The 19,438-nt window shown below is 39.1% G+C and overlaps 3 protein-coding genes across 3 annotated transcripts in view; 1 reads left to right on the forward strand and 2 right to left on the reverse strand.

Annotated features, from left to right (window-relative positions):
• LOC106087717 (uncharacterized) overlaps positions 1-2,990 on the reverse strand; it is a gene marked incomplete at its 3' end in the record, with an annotated part of 39,738 nt that extends 36,748 nt beyond the window's left edge. The window contains 3 exon segments of the mRNA XM_059365689.1: positions 2,533-2,606; positions 2,675-2,763; positions 2,857-2,990. Of these exon segments, the coding sequence (XP_059221672.1) occupies positions 2,533-2,606; positions 2,675-2,741 (141 nt within the window).
• The window catches only part of LOC106087697 (juvenile hormone acid O-methyltransferase-like), a 228,752-nt gene that overhangs the window by 151,123 nt on the left and 58,191 nt on the right, over positions 1-19,438 (forward strand). The window lies entirely within an intron of this gene.
• LOC106087716 (farnesyl pyrophosphate synthase) lies at positions 9,589-17,246 on the reverse strand. The gene is made up of 5 exons (XM_013252856.2): positions 17,011-17,246; positions 13,974-14,047; positions 10,156-10,658; positions 9,863-10,089; positions 9,589-9,801 (listed from the first exon to the last, which is right to left on the reverse strand). The coding sequence occupies exons 1-5, from the start codon at positions 17,081-17,083 to the stop codon at positions 9,608-9,610; spliced, it is 1,071 nt and encodes a 356-aa protein (XP_013108310.2). The 5' UTR covers positions 17,084-17,246; the 3' UTR covers positions 9,589-9,607.

Consider the following 19,438-nt stretch of genomic DNA (forward strand, 5'->3'; position numbering starts at 1 on the left):
TTTTATATGTTCGTCCTATTTGCAGTAATATTGCAATAAAATGGTCTTTTTTTAACCAATTCTCTCGAAATTTGGCAGCAAGGATTTTCTCTTGACTCTCGACATTACTATTGAATTTCATGGAAATCGGTTCAGATTTAGATATAGCTCTCATATATATACATGACCCGATTTTAACTTCTAGAGTCACAGCAAGTGCATTTATTAACCAATCCTCCCAAAACTACATACAACGATTTCCTTGACGACTGTGACAGTATCTGAGAAGTTTGCTCGAAATCGGTTCCGATTTAGATATAGCTTCCATATATTTTATATGTTCGTCCGATTTGCAGTAATATTGCAATAAAATGGTCTTTTGTTAACCGATTCTCTCGAAATTTTGCAGCAAGGATTTTCTGTTGACTCTCGACATTGCTTTTGAATTTCATGGAAATCGTTTCAGATTTAGATATAGCTCCCATATATATACATGGCGCGATTTTAACTTCTAGAGTCACAGCAAGCGCATTTATTGACCCATCTCGCCAAAATTTTGCAAAACGCTTTCCCCGACGACTGTCACAGTGTCTGAGAAGTTTGCTTGATTTAAGTATAGCTCCCATATAAAGGGTGATTTTTTTGAGGTTAGGATTTTCATGCATTAGTATTTGACAGATCACGTGGGATTTCAGACATGGTGTCAAAGAGAAAGATGCTCAGTATGCTTTGACATTTCATCATGAATAGACTTACTAACGAGCAACGCTTGCAAATCATTGAATTTTATTACCAAAATCAGTGTTCGGTTCGAAATGTGTTCAAATTTTGACAAATTTTGTTCAGCGATGAGGCTCATTTCTGGTTGAATGGCAACGTAAATAAGCAAAATTGCCGCATTTGGAGTGAAGAGCAACCAGAAGCCGTTCAAGAACTGCCCATGCATCCCGAAAAATGCACTGTTTGGTGTGGTTTGTACGCTGGTGGAATCATTGGACCGTATTTTTTCAAAGATGCTGTTGGACGCAACGTTACGGTGAATGAACACATTTCGAACCGAACACTGATTTTGGTAATAAAATTCAATGATTTGCAAGCGTTGCTCGTTAGTAAGTCTATTCATGATGAAATGTCAAAGCATACTGAGCATCTTTCTCTTTGACACCATGTCTGAAATCCCACGTGATCTGTCAAATACTAATGCATGAAAATCCTAACCTCAAAAAAATCACCCTTTATATGTTCGTCCGATTTTTAGAAATATTGCAATAAAATGCTCATTTGTTAGCCGATTCTCTCGAAATTCGGCAGCAAGAATTTTCTCTTGACTCTCGACATTACTTTTGAATTTCATGGAAATCGGTTCAGATTTAGATATAGCTCCCATATATATACACGGCCCGATTTTAACTTCTAGAGTCACAGCAAGCGCATTTATTAACCAATCTTCCCAAAACTTCATACAACAATTTCCTCGACGACTTCCACAATGTCCCTAAAGTTTGGTCGAAATCGGTTCCAATTTACATATAGCTCCCATATATATGTTCGTCCGATTTGCAATAATATTGCAATAAAATGGTTTTTTGTTAACCGATTCTCTCGAAATTTTGCAGCAAGGATTTTCTCTTGACTCTCGACATTACTATCGAATATCATGGAAATCGGTTCAGATTTAGATATAGCTCTCACATATATACATCGCCCGATTTTAACTTCTAGAGTCACAGCAAGCGCATTTATTAACCAATCTTCCCAAAACTACATACAACGATTTCCTCGACGACTTCCACAATGTCTATAAAGTTTGCTCGAAATCGGTTCCGATTTAGATATACCTCCCATATATATGTTCGTCCGATTTTGAGAAATATTGCAAGAATGTGCTCATTTTTTAACCAATTCTCTCGAAATTTTGCAGGAAGTATTTTCTCTTGACTCTCGACATTACTATTGAATTTCGTGGAAATCGGTTCAGATTTAGATATAGCTGTCATATATGTATATCTTCAGATTTTCATCTCAAGAACCACTGCAAGCGCATTGTTTCACCAATATTGCCAAAATTTTGCACAACGCTTTCCTTGACGACTACCACATTATCTAAGAAGTATGCTTGAAATCGCTTCAGAATTAGATATAGCTTCCATATATATGTTCTTTAGATTTTTGGAAAATTTGCAATAATGTTGTCATTTGTCAACCGTAGTTATTAAAGTTTGAACATATTTGCTTGCCGAGGTCCATCGAAATTGGTTCAGAATTGGATATAGCTCCCCCATTGTACTTATAGGGTAGTTGTAGGGTATTATACAGGCGGCACCGGCTTTTGCCCTTCCTTACTGGTTTTTCCGCCGTAGCGCAGAGGTTGGCATGTCCGCCTATGATGCTGAACGCCCGTTCGGACTCGGCTATAAAAAGGAGGCCCTTATCATTGAGCTTAAACTTGAATCGGACTGCACTCATTGATGTGTGAGAAGTTTGCCCCTGTTCCTCAGTGGAGTGTTCATGGGAAAAATTTGCAAAATTTTCAATTTACTGGTTTTTCCTTACCTTTGTTAGCCTATCTGCCAATTCACTTAGATTGTTCTTCCCTACAATATCATCTCTAGCCTCGTATATATATTCTGTAAAAAATTTTTAAAAAATCTAATTATAAATTTATTTATGTAGAAAATTTAAAATAAATTTATACCTGCAATCATTTTGACATGATTTTCATCTTCTAGAGCATCTGTTATAACCAGCTTCTTAGATGACATGATTAAAATAAGTTTGGAAAATCTATAAAATAAAATCAACGCATTATTACAGTTGGTAGAGATACAAAATATTAAGAAAATTTCAAAATATTTTCAAAATCTTTTTCGTACTCACTATGCTATGGCTATGGTGCTAATTTTTAGGTTTGTGATAGCATCAACCGTTAGACACTTCAACTGTACCTTTTGTACTAAGGACAAGTTTTGCCAAATCTTAAGGTAATATTACTTGGACACCAAGTTATAAAGATGAATGTACTTTAATTTAAGGAATTTTAGCAAAGTCATGGCATATGTGTTTAGACTTAATAATCACATATTGATAATAGGCGGCAAGTACAAGCTAAAACCAGCTAAATAAATAGCCACAGCAAATAATAAAAAATGTAACATTTCCCATGAACGTTCCATTAAAGCATAGATAATTTAAATTTTAATAAGCCAAAATAAATAAAAACAAGTAAAAGCGTGCTAAGTTCGGCCTGGCCGAATCTGATGTACCCTCCACCATGGATCGCATCTGTCGAGTTCTTTTCCCAGTATCTCCTTTTAGGCAAACAAAGAATCTTGAATAAGAACTGTTATGCTATTGGAGCTATATCAAGTTATAGTCCGATGCGGACCATTAATGAATGCTGAACATTGTAGAAGTCATTGTGTAATATTTCAGTTCATTCGGATAAGAATTGCTCCTTGTAGGGGCTCAAGAAGCAAAATCGGGACATAGGTTTATATGGGAGCTGTATCAAGCTTGTGATCGATTCAGACCATATTAGACACACATGTTGAAGGTCATGAGAGAAGCCATTGTACAAAATTTCTGCAAAATCGTATGAGAATTGCGCCCTCTAGAGGCTCAAGAAGTCAAGATTCCAGATTGGTTTATGCTGCCATATAAACCAATCAGGTTATGTACCGATTTACGCCATACTAAGCACAGTTATTGGAAGTCAAAATAAAACTATCTCATCCAAATTGGCATTTCAGCCAATTTGGATGAGAATTGCGCGCTCTAATGGCTCAAGAAGTCAAGACCCAAGATCGGTTTATATGACAGGTATACCAGATTATGAACCGATTTGAATCTTACTTAACACAGTTGTTGGAAGTGATATCAAAACACTACGTTCTAAATCTCAGTCAAATCGGACGAGAATTGCACCCTCTAGAGTCTCAAGAAGTCTAGACCCAAGCTCGGTTTATATTGCAGCTATATCAAAACATAAACCGATTTGAACCATACTTAGCGCAGTTATTGGAAGTGATACCGGAACACCATGTGTAAAATTTCAGTTAAATCGGATAAGAATTGCGCCCTCTAGACGCTCAAGCAATCAAGACCCAAAATCGGTTTATATGGCAGCTATATCAAAACATAAACCGATTTGAACCATACTTAGCGCAGTTGTTGGAAGTGATACCGGAACACCACGTGTAAAATTTCAGTCAAATCGGATAAGAATTGCGCCCTCTTGGGGCTCAAGAAGTCAAGACCCAAGATCGGTTTATATGGCAGCTATATCAGGTTATAGACTGATTTGAACCATACTTAGCGCAGTTCTTGAAAGTGATACCAAAACACTACGTGCAAAATTTCAATCAAATCGGATAAGAATTGTGCCCTCTAGAGGCTCAAGAAGTCAAGGCCCAGGATCGGTTTATATGGCAGCTATATCAGGTTATAGACTGATTTTAACCATACTTAACGCAGTTCTTGAAAGTGATACCAAAACACCACGTGCAAAATTTCAGTCAAATCGAATAAGAATTGCGCCCTCTAGAGGCTCAAGAAGTCAAGACCCAAGATCGGTTTATATGGCAGCTATATCAAAACACGGACCGATTTGGCCCATTTACAATCCCAACCACTAATAAGAGGTATTTGTGCAAAATTTCAAGCTGCTAGCTTTACCCCCATCCTATGATGGATAGTATATCAAGTAAAAGCGTGCTAAGTTCGGCCGTGCCGAATCTTGGGAACCAACAATCATGGGAACCAACATTCTGCTAAAATATGGGAACTATATCTAGTTATAGCCCGATTCGAACCTTACTTAACACAGTTGTTGGAAGTCATGACTGAACACAATATGCAAAATTTCAGCCAAATCGGATAAAAATTGCGGCTTCCAGGGGCTCAAGAAATCAAATAGGGTGATCGGCTTATATGGGAGCTATATCTAAACCTGAACCGATATGGCCCATTTGAAATTCCCAACAACCTACTCTAAAACTTAGCATGTGTGCAAAATTTCAAGCGCCTTGCTTTACGCGTTCGACCTCAATCGTGATGTTGACAGACGGACGGACGGACATGGCTAGATCGTCTCAGAACGTCGAGACGATCAAGAACTATATCGGGTTAAAGTCCGATTTGAACCGTACTCAGCACAGCTGTTGGAAGTCAAAACACTACATGCCAAATTTCAGCCAGATCGGACAGAAATTGCGGCTTCCAAATATGTTCAGATCATGCCCATACTCAGATGTGGTCTGTTGTGACTTCCAACAAGTGTGTTAAGTACGGTGCAAATCGGCCTTTAACCTGATATAGCTCCCATATAAACCGATCTCCCGATTTCATTTTTTGAGTCCTTACAAGCCCCAATTTTCGCCCGATTTGGCTGACATTTTGCATGTTGTGTTCCGTTAGGACTGCCAACAACTATGCTAAGTACGGTACGAAACGGTCTATAACATTATAAAGCCCTCATGTAAACCGGTCTCTCGATTGCCCTTGTTCGGTTCCTAGAAGCTTTCATTTTTGCTGGTTTGACAAAAGTTTGGTATGTAGAATAATATTATGACCTTCAACTAAATTTATATTGTATAAATTTTTAACAGAATCCATGGTGGTGGGTTCCCAAGATTCGGCCCGGACGAACTGAGCAAGCATTTACTTGTTATACCCACCACCGAAGGATGGGGGATATATTAATTTTCCGTAAAAATAGGGTTATCAATGTAGACCCCCACGCCCACTCTGGTCTCTAGCCTTGATCCATCTGTGTAACATGATCTCCCAGATGACAATACTAGGGTTGCGTCAATCCAAGACTGTGCCGATGGCAACAGTACCTCGCACTCGACTTCAAGGCTCATCTCAGGTATTCGATCGGAAACCTATTCCCTTCCTTCCGGGTTTCCTATCGTCGTCTCGATTATAACGCGATGATATGAGCTGCTCCCATCCTCAATTCATTCTTCCATCGCCTTAAGTCTCATAGCCGCAGTGGCTGTCTAACACCTAATCTGTATGTCAACGGGCCGAATATCTAGAATAGTCTCCAGTGCCCTAGTGGGCGTAATCCTCATCGCTCTGCCTATGCCAAGACAACATGTTCTCTGAACCTGTTGTATGGTCCTTATGCCGCACTTTTTCTCCATAGCTGGTTAAGTTCGAAGATGGGCTATGTCGGACTTAACTCGATATAGCCCCCATATAGACCGATCTCTCGATTTAGGGTCTTGAGCCCATAAAAGCCACATTTATTATCCAATTTTGCTGAAATTTGGGACAGTGAGTTATGTTAGGCCTTTCGACATCCTTCTGCAATTTGGCCCATATCGGTTCAGATTTGAATATAGCTGTCATATAGATCGATCTCTCGATTTAGGTTCTTGAGCCCATAAAAGGCGCATTTATTGTCCGATTTCGCCAAAATTTGGGACTGTGAGTGGTGTTGGGCTCTTCAACATCTTTCTGCAATTTGGCCCAAATCGGTCCATATTTTGATATAGCTGCCATATAGACCGATCTCTCGATTTAAGGTTTTGGGGCCATAGAAGGCGCATTATTGTCCGATGTCGCCGAAATTTGGGACTGTGAGTGGTGTTGGGTTCTTTAATAGCTTTCTGCGATTTGGCTTAGATCGGTCCAGATTTGGATATAGCTGCCATATAGACCGATCTCGCGATTTAGGGTCTTAAGCCCATAAGAGGCGTATTTATTGTCCATTTTTTTCAAAATTTGGGACAGTGACTTGTGTTAGGCCCTTCGACATCCTTCTTTAATGTGGCCCATATCGGTTCAGATTTGGATAAAGCTGCCATATAGACCAATCTCGCGGACAATAAATGCGCCATATAAGGCGCATTTATTGTCCGATTTCGCCAAAATTTGGGACTGTGAGTGGTGTTGGGCTCTTCAACACTTTTCTGCAATTTGGCCCAAATCGGTCCATATTTTGATATAGCTGCCATATAGACCGATCTCTCGATTTAAGGTTTTGGGGCCATAAAAGGCGCATTTATTGTCCGATGTCGCCGAAATTTGGGACAGTGAGTTGTGTTATGCCTTTCGACATCCTTTTTCAATTTGGCCTACATCGGTTCAGATTTGAATAGAGCTGTCATATAGACCGATCTCTCGGTTTAGGGTCTTGAGCCCCTAAAAGCGCATTTATTATCCGATTTCGCCGAAATTTAGGACAGTGAGTTGTGGTAGGCGTTTCGACCTCCTTCTTCAATGTGGCTCAAATCGGTTCAGATTTGGATATAGCTGCCATATAGACCGATCTTTCGATTTAAAGTCTTGGCCTCATAAAATGCGCATTTATAATCCGATTTCACTGAAATTTGAAACAGTAACTTATGTTAGGCTTTTCGACATCCATATCGTATATGGTTCAGATCGGTCTATATTTGGATATGGCTACCAAAAAAAAAAATCAATATTTTGTTCTACAAAATTGAACAATGGCCTGTACTTATTCGACCACTCAAAGTCCTTGACGAATTTGGTCCAAATCGGACCATATTTCGATATAGCTGCTATGGGGGCATAAATTATGTATTTTTCACCGGATTACGACGAAAGTTGGTTTACATATATACTCGAGGTGGTGGGTATCCAAAGTTCGGCCCGGCCGAACTTTACGCCATTGAGCTCTCAATAAAACAAACATCATATAGCTTCTAGATGGACAGATATGTAAACTTGGTAACACTTCGTGTCTGCTACTGTTTAGAGCAATTTTACAATTTGCCAGCGAGGGCTGCGGGGCTGACTGTTAAACTATTTAAAATCGCTGGCTACGCCTTGATGAGGCCTATTCTGGTTCTTGACAATCCAACGAGTTTAGATAGCCTCCCGAAATTTCGTGGAAATACTTCTTTTGACGCTTGCGATTTGCGTTTGTAAATTAGTTGCCATAAGGCTAGATATAGCTTCCATACAAACCGATCCTCTTTTTTGACCTCTTGAGCCTTCAGAAGGTGCAATTGTTACCCAATTTGGTTGAAAATTTCAGCAAATATGTCTGGTTTGCCCCTAAAAACTATAAATATTTAGTTCCACTCTCTTTAAGATCCAAATTGTCTTGGTGAACAAATACGTCCTATTTGGGGGTGATTATGGGGGTGGGACGTCCGCTAGACAGTTGGCCCCTAATGTTGATATCAGGTACGTGGGCTACTCCCACATACCCTTAATTTGAGCCCCATATTTCCATGGTCGGCAAACATGACCGGCTTGGTGGGTGTTTTGAGGGATGGGCGGCCACTCAGTGAGTTGGCCTGGAAAATTAATATCGGATTCTACTCTGTTCTACTCTAAAAACCCTCCATATTGCAATAGTCAGCAAATACTTCCTATTTGGGTGGTGTTAGGAGGTGGGGTGGGCCCATACACACTTTTCCCGAATATTGATATCAGATTTGTGCTTTACTTCCAAAGACATCTCATTTGAGCCCCATATTGCTATGGTCGTAAATATGTCCCCATTTGGGGAGAGGCGGCCCCCCAAACACTTGGTCGCATATTTGGATATCATATTCGAATTCTACACTCAAATACCTTTTATTAAAGCACCATAACCAAAAAAAATTGGTTGCCCAAAAAGTAATTGCGGATTTTTTAAAAGAAAGTAAATGCATTAATAATAAGACTTAGAATGAACTTTAATCAAATATACTTTTTTTACAATTTTTTTCTAAAGCAAGCTAAAAGTAACAGCTGATAACTGACAGAAGAAAGAATGCAATTACAGAGTTACAAGCTGTGAAAAAATTTGTCAACGCCGACTATATGAAAAATCCGCAATTACTTTTTGGGCAACCCAATAAGCCCTGTTTGGGGGTGTTTTGGGGAAGGGGTGAACCCCCAAAAATGTGTTCCCACATCTGGATATCAGATTCGTATTCTACTCGTAAATACCTTCAATTTGAGTCCCATATTGCTATGGTCGGTAAATACATCCGATTTAGGGCTGTTTTGGGGCTTGGGGTGGTCCCCCTAGCACTTGGCCCGACAATTGGATATCATATACGTTTTCTCGTCCTAACTACCTTTCATTTGAGTCCCATATTGTTGTGATTGGTCTAAATATATGTTTGGTAGGTTTTAGGGTGGGGCGGCCCCCCTAGGTACCCCATCCAAAATTTGGATACAAAATTTTTATTTTTAGGGTACTATATAAGAGCACACAAAATTTCGCTTAAATCGCACCACCCAACTTCGAGATCTGGCGTTTCTGAAAATTAGGGTAAGGGGGAGGGTCCGCCCCCCCTTCAGATATCAAAAAGTGTAGTACCCTATTTTTACCACGGGGTCAATATTCAACCGTTTCTGAGTCTATAAGGAACACACAAACATATAGGGTTGCCCAAAAAGTAATTGCGGATTTTTCATATAGTCGGCGTTGACAAATTTTTTCACAGCTTGTAATTCTCTGTAATTGCATTCTTTCTTCTGTCAGTTATCAGCTGTTACTTTTAGATTGATTTAGAAAAAAAGTGTAAAAAAAGTATATTTGATTAAAGTTCATTCTAAGTTTTATTAAAAATGCATTTGCTTTCTTTTAAAAAATCCGCAATTAATTTTTGGGCAACCCAATACAAACACAAATTGATTTTTATATATAAGATCAAACATATTTTACTATATCACGTTTTCGAATTCTATTTAGGACTTCCAAAACTGCCTTTCGCGGTACTTCATGTGTAGCCTGTTGTAATTGTGTCTCAATGTTTTTGAGTGATTCCACTTCAAAATCCCTATACACCTCCAACAGCTGAAGATCATGGTAAAGCTTTATGACCTGTTGAACTTTTACGGGATCTAAGGTGAGAGAGAGAGAGCAAAGTATTAAATGTGCTTGGGTGTATTCCATTCCTTTTACCTTTTTTGCCATAGCACTCTTCAATGATGCGCTTTTGGTCATCAGTAGCCCTTAGCATGCATTCCACAGCCAGCCAAGATAATTTGTTCTCCTCAATATCGGTTCCAATATTGCCCGTTTCTTTTTCATTAACAAAACAATCGAAAACGTCATTTTGGGCTTGAGAAAAGTAACCCATTTCCAAGCATATAGATTTTATTTGCCGAAAAGCCAAGGGATTTTTAATGCTAATAAAAAAACATTCAAAAATATAGAATAAAAAATTTTCTTGATTTTTTTGTAAAAAGAATTACCCTGCCAAATACATGGCCGATGCAAACGGCATATACAAGGCACAGTGGGCTGTCTTGACATGGGTCAAATGCCTATAGGCATTCTTGGTAAATGAGGCCATTGGCCTTTGACCAGCCACCATATCCATGCATTGGCCACATGATGTTATTAACATCACTTCATGAAACATTTCCATCATGTCCACATAGAACTCGGTATTGCGGAAATGCTTAGCCAGCAAATGATAACAGAGATTTTCAAATATAATGCAATCATTGACAGCACTCATTCCAATATTTTCCATTGTATACCAACAGGGTCGTCCATATCTCATAGTGCTTTTATCCATAATGTCATCGTTTATCATAAAAGTTCGTATCATCAATTCCACGCACCATCCTAAGATGTGAACTGATTTAAGCTGGTGCTCTTGCAAATCCTTTTGTTTGACAAGTTCTTTGTAGGCGGGCAGTAACATTTTCAGACCCATAAGTTCACCATGTAGCAAGTTGTAGTTCAAAGCCTGAGTAAAAGGAATAGAAAAATATTAAAAAAAGTTTTGATAGTATCTATTGTATGACAAGTTATAAGGCATTAGGTTCGGCCGAGCCGAAATTTGGATACCCACCACCTCGTTTAAAAAAATGCATAATTTTTAAACCTATAGCAGATTTGGACCAAACTCTGCACCGACGTTGAATGGTCTGAGAAATACCTTTCGCTGTTCAAGTTGGTAAAACAGAATATTGGTCTATATGGCAGCTATATCCATATTTAGACCGATCTGAACCATATATGGCACGCATAGTGAAAAGCCTAACATAGGTCTCTATTCCAGATTTCAGCGAAATCTGATAATTAATAGGACCTTTATGGGACCAAGACCTTAAATCAGGAAATCGGTCTATTTGACAGTTATATCCAAATATAGACCTACCTATACGGGCCATATTGAACACGAAAGTCGAAGGGTCTTACACAGCTCACTGTGCCAAATTTCAGCGAAATCGGATAATAAGCGCTGCTTTAATGGGCACAAGGACTAAAATCAGGAGATCGCTATATATGGGATATCTAGAAGCTTAATATAGCTAACTGCGCCAAATTTAAGTGAATTCAGTTAATAAGTCGGCCTTTTATGGGCCCAAGACCCTAAATCCGAAAATCGGTCTATTTGGCAGTTCCATTCAAATATAGACCTATTTCAGCGAAATCGGATAATGAACGTTGCTTTTATGGACCCAAGGGCTAAAATCAGGAAATCGGCAGCTATATCCAAATATAGACCGATCGGAACCACATTGGCCACTGTTGTCTAGAAGCTTTACATAGCTAACTGCGAAATCAGATAATAAATGGACCTATTACGGGCCCAAGACATTAAATCGGGAGATCGGTCCATTTGGCAGCTACATATGTCCAAATATAGACCAACGAGAGCCATATTGAATGCGGATGTCGAAGTTTCTTAAACATCGCACTGTGCCAAATTTCAGCGAAATCGGATAATGGACGTTGCTTTTATGGGCCCAAGGGCTAAAATCAGGAGATCGGCACATGTGGCAGCTATATCCAAATATAGACCGATCGGAACCACATTGGCCACTGTTTTCGAGAAGCTTTACATAGCTAACTGCGAAATCAGATAATAAATGGACCTATTACGGGCCCAAGACATTAAATCGGGAGATCGGTCCATTTGGCAGCTACATACATATATCCAAATATAGACCAATGGGAGCCATATTGAAAGCGGATGTCGAAGCTTTTTTAATAGCTTGCTGTGCCAAACTTCAGCGAAATCGGATAATAAATGCGCCTTGGATCCAACCTTTAATGGAGATCTGTCTATATGGCAGCTATATAAAAATAGAGACCGACCTGCACGATATATGACAGGGATGTCGAAAAGCCCAACATTAATCACTTTTCCAAATTTTGGGCCTACGAACTTAAATCAGGATATCGGTATATATGACAGCTATATCAGAGACCGATCTGGGCCACCAAAAGGATGTCGAAAAACTTAATTCACCTCACTGTGCCACATTTCGGAGAAATCTGATAATAAATGCGTTTTTTTTTTTTTTGGCCCAAGACCTTAAATAAGGCGTTCGGTATATATGGCAGCTATATCCAAACAGAGACCGACCTGGAACTTATTAGCCACGGATTTCAAAAAGCCTTGTCATATTATTTGAATACCTTTTTATACCCACCACTATAGAATGAGGGTATACTAACTTAGTCATTCCGTTTGTAAGACCTCGAAATATTCGTCCACGACCCCATACTTACTTTAGTTCAATTGGCTATGACAGAGTATTTGTTCCACTAGCCAAACGTAGAATAGCGTTCCAAGCGCCTCGATTTTCTGCGCTCTTTCTAATATCTCTGACACAGCAGTTACAACATCCGGTGACCGACCTATGATGTCGATGTCGTCGGCATAGGCGAGTAGCATGTGCTCTCTTGTGATTAGTGTGCCATATCTATTAACATCTGAATCTCGTATAACCTTCTCGAGCAGGATATTAAAGAGATCGCACAATAGGCTGTCTCCTTATCTGAAACCTCGTATGGTATTAAATGGTTCGGAGAGATTCTTTCCTATTCTTACTGAGGAACGCGTATCAGCAAGTGTCACCCTGCAGAGTCTTATCAATTTTGCAGGGATACCAAACTCAGACATGGCTTGAAATAACTTTGAACGTCTCGGGTCTTTTCCAGGATATCTTGTCCAGGGTGGATTTACCAGATCTAAAGCCTCGTTGACTTTAGGTTTTAATCTTTCACACAGTACGCTCGAGAGTATCTTGTATGCGATGGGGAGGAGACTTATTCCTCTGTAGTTGGCACATTTCGTCTTGACTCCCTTCTTGTATACGGGACATTGTATGCTGAGATTCCAATAATCGGGTATGGGTTTTTCTAGCCCGATTGCGCAGATAGGCTGATGCATACGCCTTATCAGCGTGTCGCCTCCTGTCTTAAATAGTTCAGCGGGTTACCCGTCCGCTCCTGCTGCCTTGTTGTTCTTTAGTCGCGTCACTACTACTTGGACCTAATTCTGACTAGGAGGTAAACTTTCCATGCCATCATCAGGGATTGGTTCTGCGGTATCCTCTTCGCCGCCAACATCGGACACTAGCAGTTGGGTAAAATGTTATTTTCATATCCTCAGATTTCATTCTTTGTCTCTGCAGGAGGATGTGCCTGCACCAAAGCCATCGGTTTGATGTTTAATTCTTTGGTAGAATTTTCGGACTTCATTCTGACTCCTGTACATCTAAATTAGCTCACATTGTTTACATTGGAGCTATATCAGGTTGGAAGTCATAACAAAACGCTACTTGAAATTTTTCAGCCAAATCGGATAAGAATTGCGCACTCTATAGACTCAAGGAGTCAAATCGGGAGATTGGGTTATAAACCAGCCACATAAAAACTTCAACTGATCTGGCCCATTTACAATCCCAAAACACCTCATGTGAAATTTCAGCCAAGTCATATAAGAATTGCTGTCCTTATAGAACAGCCATATAAACCGATCCTAAATCGGTTTACATGGCAGATACATCAAAATAATGGACCGATTTGATCCCAACCGACCTACACTAATGCGAAGCATTTGTGTAACGAGTAAAGTTCCTAGCTTCACTCGTTCGATAGTTAGCTTGGTTTCGACAGACAGGCGGGCGTACTGACATGGCTAAATCTAATAGCAATCTCAAGATGATAAATAATATGTATACTTTGTTGAGACTCATATCAATATTTCGATGAGTTACAAAAGGTATGACGATGTTTAAATGATGATGTATACTTCCTAACTTACCTCTGTTAGCCTTTCTTCTATTTCATGTAAATTGTATTTCTTTACAATGTCGTCTTTGGCTTCGTATAAATATTCTGTAAAAAAATTTTTTTGTTAATAAACATGTAACAAGTAAAAGAGTGCTAAGGTCGAATCTTGGGAACCCACCACCATTCTACATACCGAACTTCTGTCAAACCAGCAAATATTACAGCTTCTAGGAACCGAACAAGGATTATCGAGAGACCGGTTTACATGGGAGCTATATCAGGTTATAGACTGATTTAGACCGTATTTGGCACAGATGTTGAAAGTCGTAACACAACACAGCATGCTCAATTTCAGCCAAATCAGACAACAATTGCGGCTTGTAAGGGCTCAAGAAGTCAAATCGGGAGATCGGTTTATATGGAAGCTATATCAGGTTATAGACCGATTCGGACCGCACTAGGTACAGTCATTGGAAGTCATAACGGAATACCACATGAAAAATTTCAGACAAATCGTACAAAAATTGCGGCTAGTAAGGGCTCAAGAAGTCAAATCCGGGGATCGGTTTATATGGGAGCTATACCAGGTTATAGACCGATTTGCACCGTTCTTGGCACAGTTGTTGGAAGTCATAACGAAACACTATGTGCAAAATTTTAGCCAAATCAGACGAAAATTTTCAGCTTGTAAGGCCCAAGAAATCAAATCGGGAGGTCGGTTTACATGGGAGCTATATCAGGTTATAAATCGATTTGAACCATACTTAACACAGTTGTTAGAAGCCATAACATAACACTATGTGCAAAATTTCAGCCAAATCGGACTAAAATTGCAGCTTGTAATGGCTCAAGAAGTCAAATCGGGAGATCGGTTTATATGGGAGCTATATCAGGTTATAATCCGATTCGGACCGTACTTAACACAGTCGTTAAAACTCTAAACAGAACACCACATGCAACATTTCAGCCAAATCGGATGAAAATTGAGGCTACCAGGGGCTCAAGAAATCAAATCGGTAGATCGGTTTATATAGGAGCTATATTAGGTTATACACCGATTTTGACCGTACTTGGTACAGTTATTGGAAGTCAAAACAGAGCACTATGTACAACATTTCAGCTGGACCGGATGAAAATTGAGGCTACCAGGGGCTCAAGAAATCAAATCGGTAGATCGTTTTATATGGGAGCTTGCGGTTTACTCTCTCAGGTTATAGACCGATTTGGATCGTACTTTGCAAAGTTGTTGGAAGTCACGACATAACACTATGTGCTAGATTTCAGCAAAGTCGGATAAAAATTAAGGCTACCAGGGGCTCAAGAAATCAAATCGGTAGATCGGTTTATATGGGAGCTATATCCGAATCTGAACCGATATGGCCCATTTACCATCCCCAACGATCTTCAACAATATTTAGTATCTGTGCAAAATGTCAAACGGCTAGCTTTATGTGTTCGACCGCTATCGTGTTTCCGACAGATGGACGGACGGACATGGCTAGATGGACTCTGTACGTCGAGACGGTCAAGAATATATATATACTTATGGTATATACTTTATGGTATGGAGGCCACCGCAGCGCAGAAGTTAGCATGTCCGCCTATGATGGTGAGCGCCTGGGTTCGAATCCTGGCGAGACCATCAGAAAAAATTTTCAGCGGTGGTTTTCCCCTCCTAATTCTGGTAATATTTGTGGGGTACTATGCCATGTAAAACTTCTCTCTTCAAAGAGATGTCGCACTGCGGCACGCCGTTCGGACTCGGCTATAAAAAGGAGGCCCCTTATCATTGAGCTTAAACTTGAATCGGACTTCACTCATTGATTTGTGAGAAGTTTGCCTTTATGGTATCTTAGACGAATATTTCGAAGTGCTTCAAACGAAATGACTAGATTAGTATACCACCATCTAAGGGTAGTGGATATAAAAATATATTGGGTTGCCCCAAAAGTAATTGCGGAATTTTTAAAAGAAAGTAAATGCATTTTTAATAAAGCTTAGAATGAACTTTAATCAAATATACTTTTTTTACACTTTTTTCCTAAAGCAAGCTAAAAGTAACTGCTGATAACTGACAGAAGAAAGAATTACAGAGTCACAAGCTGTGAAATAATTTGTCAACGCCGACTATATGAAAAATCCGCAATTACTTTTTGGGCAACCCAATATTAAGTTGGGCGGGGTCGTTTCTTTCCGCACACCAATTTAGTTTAAGAACAAATCTCACCCAAATTGAAGCTTCTAGAGGCCGTAGAAGACTTTTCCGGAGATTGGTTTGTATGGGAGCTATGTCAGGTTAGAGGTCAATTTCGACCATACTTGGCAGACTTGTTGGAAATCAAAACAAAATTTCAGCCAAATCGAATAACAATTGCAGCTTCTAGGGGCTCAGAAGTTAAATCAGAAGATGGGTGTATATGGGACCTATATCGAAATCTAAAACGATAAGGTTCATTTACAATTCCCAACGAATTACATCGATAAGAAGTATCTGTGCAAAATTTTAAGCGGATATTTTCATTCGTTCGACAGATGGACGGACGGACATGGCTTGATTCACTCAGAAAGTCGAGACAATCAAGAATATATATATTGGGTTGCCCAAAAAGTAATTGCGGATTTTTCATATAGTCGGCGTTGACAAATTTTTTCACAGCTTGTGACTCTGTAATTGCATTCTTTTTTCTGTCAGTTATCAGCTGTTACTTTTAGCTTGCTTTAGAAAAAAAGTGTAAAAAAAGTATATTTGATTAAAATTCATTCTATGTTTTATAAAAAATGCATTTACTTTCTTTTAAAAAATCCGCAATTACTTTTTGGGCAACCCAATATATGGTTTATGGGGTCCCAGATCAATATTTGGAGTTGTTACCAATGAATGATTTGGGAATGACTAGATTTGTGTACCCCTCCTCCCCCACCCTATGGTGGCGGGTATGAAAAAAAAAACTCCAAGAAAGTATTTTGTCTTGTGAAAAAGTTCGTCCAAAATACTTGTTTTTTTTAAACTTTGAATTTTAAAACCAAATTGTATTACTCCTTGGGTTTAAAGTCTTGACAAATCATACCTGCATATCGTTTGGCTTCATATTCATCCTTTTCTTCTATGATATGTGTTGTATCTGAGTTCTTAAGTGGCATACTTAAAATTGCGATCAATTTATTCCTTGTCACGTGGTGTTTGATTTAAGATCTATGAATCTGCTCTAACCACTTTTTATAAACAGGCGGTCTATACAAGTTTTGAGTTTTGCAACAACTATTCAGGTGTTTAAGTACTTTTTCACATCAGCTTCCAGCAAAGACTGATGAAAAATTTTACAAACGTAAGCATATCATTTAAATTGACGTCATATTTACTTGTTAGGAATTTATTTCTCTTTGTCAAACTGAAAGGTGACAACAACAATTAACAAACATATACATTCAAATTCCTTTTAGACTTGGGTGGTATACTAATCTAATCATTTTGTTGGTAACAACTCAAAACTAGCTGATACTAGCTGACCCAGGCCCGCTCCGCTGCGACTTCTTTTACTTTATATGGAACAAAATTTTCCTTGGAATATTTATTTTCGACAATTAAAGAGCTTTTAGTGAAACACCATACTACGAAAATAGTATATCGCTTGACTAATAGTTTAACAATATATGTACCTTTATCTATTGGGTTGCCCAAAAAGTAATTACGGATTTTTTAAAAGAAAGTAAATGCATTTTTAATAAAACGAACTGAATGAACTTTAATTAAATATACTTTTTTTACACTTTTTTTGCAATTACAGAGTCACAAGCTGTAAAAAAATTTGTCAACGCCGACTATATGAAAAATCCGCAATTACTTTTTGGGCAACCCAATAAATCCCATATGATCTTTATTGGTCTACGAATTTAAGTTTGGATGTAGGGTGTACTCCTTTCTTAAAATACTTTATTTCAGCCCGATATTCTCATGATATCTGATTTAGGGGTGTTTTCGGGGGTGAGGGGGTCCCCCAGACACTTGGCCCTGAAAAATATCAGCATCGTGCTCTTCTCTCAAATACCATTTATTTAAATCCCATATTGCCATTGGCTTAACAGGAGTTTACAGGATGAGGCGTCCCCCAAACACCTGGCCCCAAAATAGGTTATCAAATTCGTTTTCTAATCTCAAATACCTTTCATTTGAGCCAGATATTGGCATAGTCGAAAAATTTTTACACTTTGGGGAGTGTTTTTAGGAAGGGGGTGATGCCCTAAGTACATGGTCCTACATTTGAATATCAAATTCGTATTCTACTCCCAAATACCTTTATTTTAGCCCCATAATGCGATGGCCAGTAAAAAATTTCTGTTTGTGGGGTATTTTGGGAAAGGGCAAGACCCCCAAAAAATTGGTCCCGAAAGTGGGTATCAATTCTTGCTCTACCCCCCAATACCTTTTATTTAAGCTCCACATTGACTTGGTCGGTAAATATGACCGATTTAGGGGTGTTTTGGCGATTGGGGTGATCCCCCAAACACTAAGCCCGGTAAATATATCAGCAACGTGCTCTATTCTCATATATCTATATATCATTTATTTGAACTCCATTTTGCCATTGGTCTCAAAATTGGATATCAAATTCGTTATCTAATCTCATTTAAACTCCTTATTGCAATAGTCAGCAAATATGTCCGGTTTGGGGTATTGGCCCTAAAAACTATAAATATTTAGTTCCACTCTCTTTAAGACTCAAATTGTCTTGGTGAGCAAATACGTTCTATTGCTATGGTGGTGGCACGTTCCCTAGACAGTTGGTCCCTAATGTTGATATCAGATAAGTGGTATACTTCCAAATACCTTTAATTAGAGCCCCATATTTCCATAGTCAGCAAATATGACCGGCTTGGGGGGGTGTTTTGGGGGTGGGCGGCCCCTCAGTGGGTTGGCCCTGAAAATATATATCGGATTCGTGTTCTACTCTAAAAACCCTCTTATTTGATCCTCATATTGCAATAGTCAGCAAATACTTCCTATTTGGGTGGTATTTTGTGGGTGGGGTGGCCCCATAGACACTTTTCCCGAATATTGATATCAGATTTGTGCCTTACTCCCAAAGACCTTTCATTTGAGTCCCATGTGGCTATGGTCGTAAATTTGTCTCCTTTGGGGGATGTTTTTGGTGAGAGGCGTCCCCCCAAACACTTGGTCTCATATTTGGATATCAGATTTTAATTCTACACTCAAATACCTTTTATTTGAGCCCCATATTCCCATGGTCAGTAAATAAGTCCTGTTTGGGGGGTGTTTTTGGGAAGGGATGGACCCTTAGAAACGTGGTCCCACATTTGGATATCAGATTCGTATTCTTCTCGCAAATACCTTTTATTTGAGTCCCATATTGCCATGGTTGGTAAATATGTCCGAATTAGGGGTGTTTTGGGGGTTGGGGTGGTCCCCCTAGCACTTGGTTCGACAATTGGATATCAGATACGTTTTCTTATCCTAAATACCTTTCAGTTGAGTCCCAT

This window comes from Stomoxys calcitrans, chromosome 3 (assembly GCF_963082655.1).
Source record: "Stomoxys calcitrans chromosome 3, idStoCalc2.1, whole genome shotgun sequence".
In the NCBI taxonomy this organism is placed as follows: domain Eukaryota; kingdom Metazoa; phylum Arthropoda; class Insecta; order Diptera; family Muscidae; genus Stomoxys; species Stomoxys calcitrans.

What these genes read in the sequence shown, in the direction of transcription:
- LOC106087716 (XM_013252856.2), bottom strand. Translation starts at nt 17,083, where the DNA reads ATGCCACTTAAGAACTCAGATACAACACATATCATAGAAGAAAAGGAT. An exon ending in TCGGCCATGTATTTGGCAGG is followed by an intron (nt 10,090 to 10,155) that starts GTAATTCTTTTT and finishes TTTTTTTATTAG; the next exon opens with CATTAAAAATCCCTTGGCTT. An exon ending in AGAGTGCTATGGCAAAAAAG is followed by an intron (nt 9,802 to 9,862) that starts GTAAAAGGAATG and finishes CTCTCACCTTAG; the next exon opens with ATCCCGTAAAAGTTCAACAG.